Source organism: Otolemur garnettii, unplaced genomic scaffold (assembly GCF_000181295.1).
Source record: "Otolemur garnettii isolate 467f Iridium unplaced genomic scaffold, OtoGar3 scaffold00006, whole genome shotgun sequence".
Lineage (NCBI taxonomy): Eukaryota > Metazoa > Chordata > Mammalia > Primates > Galagidae > Otolemur > Otolemur garnettii.
Genome location: NW_003852401.1, coordinates 29788246 through 29791129, shown reverse-complemented (window position 1 = coordinate 29791129; position 2884 = coordinate 29788246). Strand labels below are relative to the sequence as shown.

General features: G+C 39.9%; 1 protein-coding gene across 1 annotated transcript; it reads right to left on the bottom strand.

Annotated features, from left to right (window-relative positions):
• Positions 1-2119: 2119 nt before the first annotated feature.
• Positions 2120-2762, bottom strand: LOC111722760 (trafficking protein particle complex subunit 2-like). The gene is made up of 2 exons (XM_023509094.1): positions 2714-2762; positions 2120-2436 (listed from the first exon to the last, which is right to left on the bottom strand). The coding sequence occupies exons 1-2, from the start codon at positions 2760-2762 to the stop codon at positions 2120-2122; spliced, it is 366 nt and encodes a 121-aa protein (XP_023364862.1).
• Between the last annotated feature and the right edge of the window lie 122 nt (positions 2763-2884).

The following is a 2884-nucleotide window of genomic DNA, read 5'->3' as shown; positions in this document are numbered from 1 at the left end:
GGCTGGGGATTCGAACCCGCCACCTTAGGTGTACGTGGCTGGCGCCTTAGCCGCTTGAGCTATAGGCGCCGAGCCTCTATTTTCTTTTCAAATTCATCACATTCTACTTAAACACTTGCAGCATTCTCATCAAAGTTGTCAGCATGACTAGGCTCTATGTCAGTAGAATTGCCAGGCCAGAAGGTGGGCTCAGCTTCTTGGGAGGCTGAGGCAAAAGGGTTGCTTAAGCCTAGGAGTTGGAGGTTACAGTGAGCTATGGTTATGCCATTGCACTCCAGCCTGGGTGACAGAGCAAGACCTTGTCTTAAAAAAAAAAAAAAAAAGAAAATAAAAAACATGTAATTAAAAAATTTCATTAATATATAAGAATAGTAGCTTTCAGGATGATTTCTGGGCAGTCCCCACACGTTCATCTATGTTAAATGTCTTCACACATTGAAAAGAAAGGCTTTAATCTTATGATAGTCTTGGTTCTTTCATACCCTACTAAAGATGGACTCCAGGTGGACTGACCTACTCTTCTGATGCTCCAGCAGCAGGAATTCTGATAGCTTTGTAAGAGAGAAAAGTCCCCTGATTTACACTGCAGTATTAAGGGTGTAACTTTTGTGTCTCCATTCCTCTCCCTTGGAAAGAGAACTTGAGCGACCACCTACACAGTGCTTGCTTCTGGACTGTCGCTATTTATAGAGTAAATTCAGGGACACTATAATTTTAGACGCAATGACCCAAAGTCCATTCTATATAAAGATATAGATGCCACTTTCTATTTTTAAAAGCTAAACTTCTCTGTTTTCCTTAATCATTATGCTTCCCTAGCTCTCTTGTGCTAGTGTGGACATACTTATATGTTAGCATAATTGCCGAAGTCGATGAGCCGTTTCACAAAAAATCAATTTTTGTTTGTTTGTTTTTTGGACAAACATTTTTATTTAAGAAATCAAATAGGGTAAAAACAGATGGTAGCAATTTCACACACATGTACAAGACCAAGCTTAGAATCGCTTGCTCAAATTCAGAATGGAACACAATTCTTCGCATTCTCACAGTTAACTCAGAAAATATACGATTACTTGTTTTCCCGTGGACATTCGCCGCTTTACTGTAAGATCACACACCCAGCCCCTTCCATGTACCGCCTAAAAGGCCAATAGTACAAATGTTGGTGTACTTCAGGCTTTTCTCTGATAGCCGTTCTAAGACGGCTTCACAACTTTTTACAAGTACAGACACCAACAGGTTCTCTTAGCCTTTAGTTACTGTCTGAAGAAAGGACACAACAACAAGGTGACAGAAGCAACACAGGTCACTGTGAACTCTAAGTGGTCCCAGCCTCCTGTTTGATAAACATGGATCTATGACCCTAAAAATTCTAGCAGACGTGACAGGGGAAGGCCCATGACATTTAGCACTGAAAAAATTTTCTTTGGCTTCTTAGGTAGTGCTGGGTATACTGGGTTTTTTTTGTTTGTTTGCTTGTTTTAATGAATGTGAGAGTTTATTTATTTTTTATTTTTTATTTATTTTTTTGCAGTTTTTGGCCGGGGCTGGGTTTGAACCCGCCACCTCCGGCATATGGAGCCAGTGCCCTACTCCTTTGAGCGATAGGCACCTCCCGGGTATACTGTTGATACATTTTTATAACAACATCTCTAAATGTATAAGTAAACCAATGAATATACTATCCATTTCCTTATTGCAGAATCTTTTTAGTTTTAAATCTATCAAATCTTGACTGTGACATGTGTTTTTGAACTGTTACATCAAGGTCAAACTATATGATTAGGAAAGTCAAAACTATTCTCAACTTTTAAAACAAAAAATATTTTAATATTGATAAGGAGCTCTTTATAAATAACACTGTTTACAAAAAAATATTGATCTATGGATAAGTGTCATGAAACAGAATGTACTATGTTTCAATATAATAGCAGTTATATTCGGTTTAGATAAATTGACACTACAAGTAAAGTTTTCCAGGCTATTTAATCAAGTTACTTACAATGTACACATTCCTGAGTATACCCCATTGTTGTAACATTGTTTTGGAGTTTTTCCGCATTCAGCTTAAAAGGTGTTTCTTCTCAAGGAACTAGACTTTCCTGTCAAATGCCCTCGATCAAATAGGAGAATTCGGTTCATAAAATGGATTCATTGCAAACTTTATATATAAATTATAGACATCAGTAAAGAAGTTCTTTATTCCATCTTCTTGCCTTATGTCGTGAAGCATAATAAATCTCATATGCCCTGCAGTGACAAATGCTGACACAAAGCACACATTGAACTTGTCCACAGGTTTTAAGTACATGTTGTTTGACAGCCACATGTTCTTATCTACCAGGTCAAGGGCAGCATGAGCTAGGAACTGGTTCAGATGACGGTGGTCATCTTTGGATTCAGCTTTCTCAGCTGGCAAAGACTCCATTTCAAAAACTGGTGGCCAACAATTTTTTTTTTTTTTTTTTGAGACAGAGCCTCCAGCTGTCCCCCTGGGTAGAGTGCTGTGGTATCAGAGCACACAGCAACCTCCAACTCCTGGGCTCAAGCGAGTCTCCTGCCTCTGCCTCCCAAGTAGCTGGGACCACAGGTGCCCACCATAACACCCAGCTATTTTTTGGTTGCAGCCATAATTGTTGTTTGGTGGGCCTGGGCTGGATTCGAACCCACTACCTTAGGTGTATGTGGCTGGTGCCTTAGCCACTTGAGCCACAGGTGCTGAGCCAGTGGCCAACAATTATAAAGTAGAAGCTTCCAGACATTGTTTTCAATATATGGCTCTTGCAGTGAGATGCAGACAATGAAAATGCCCAGTCTGTTCCTGCCGCAGAGACCAACGCTCTGCAGCTTCATTTGGGACTCCTGGAGCCTTTTTTTTTTTTTT

Excerpts from the sequence above, each read along its gene's own strand:
- LOC111722760 (XM_023509094.1), bottom strand. The coding sequence starts at position 2,762 with ATGTCTGGAAGCTTCTACTTTATAATTGTTGGCCACTGGCTCAGCACC. Across the intron at positions 2,437-2,713 it reads TGGCCACTGGCTCAGCACCT|TTTTTGAAATGGAGTCTTTG; the intron begins GTGGCTCAAGTG and ends GTTGGCCACCAG.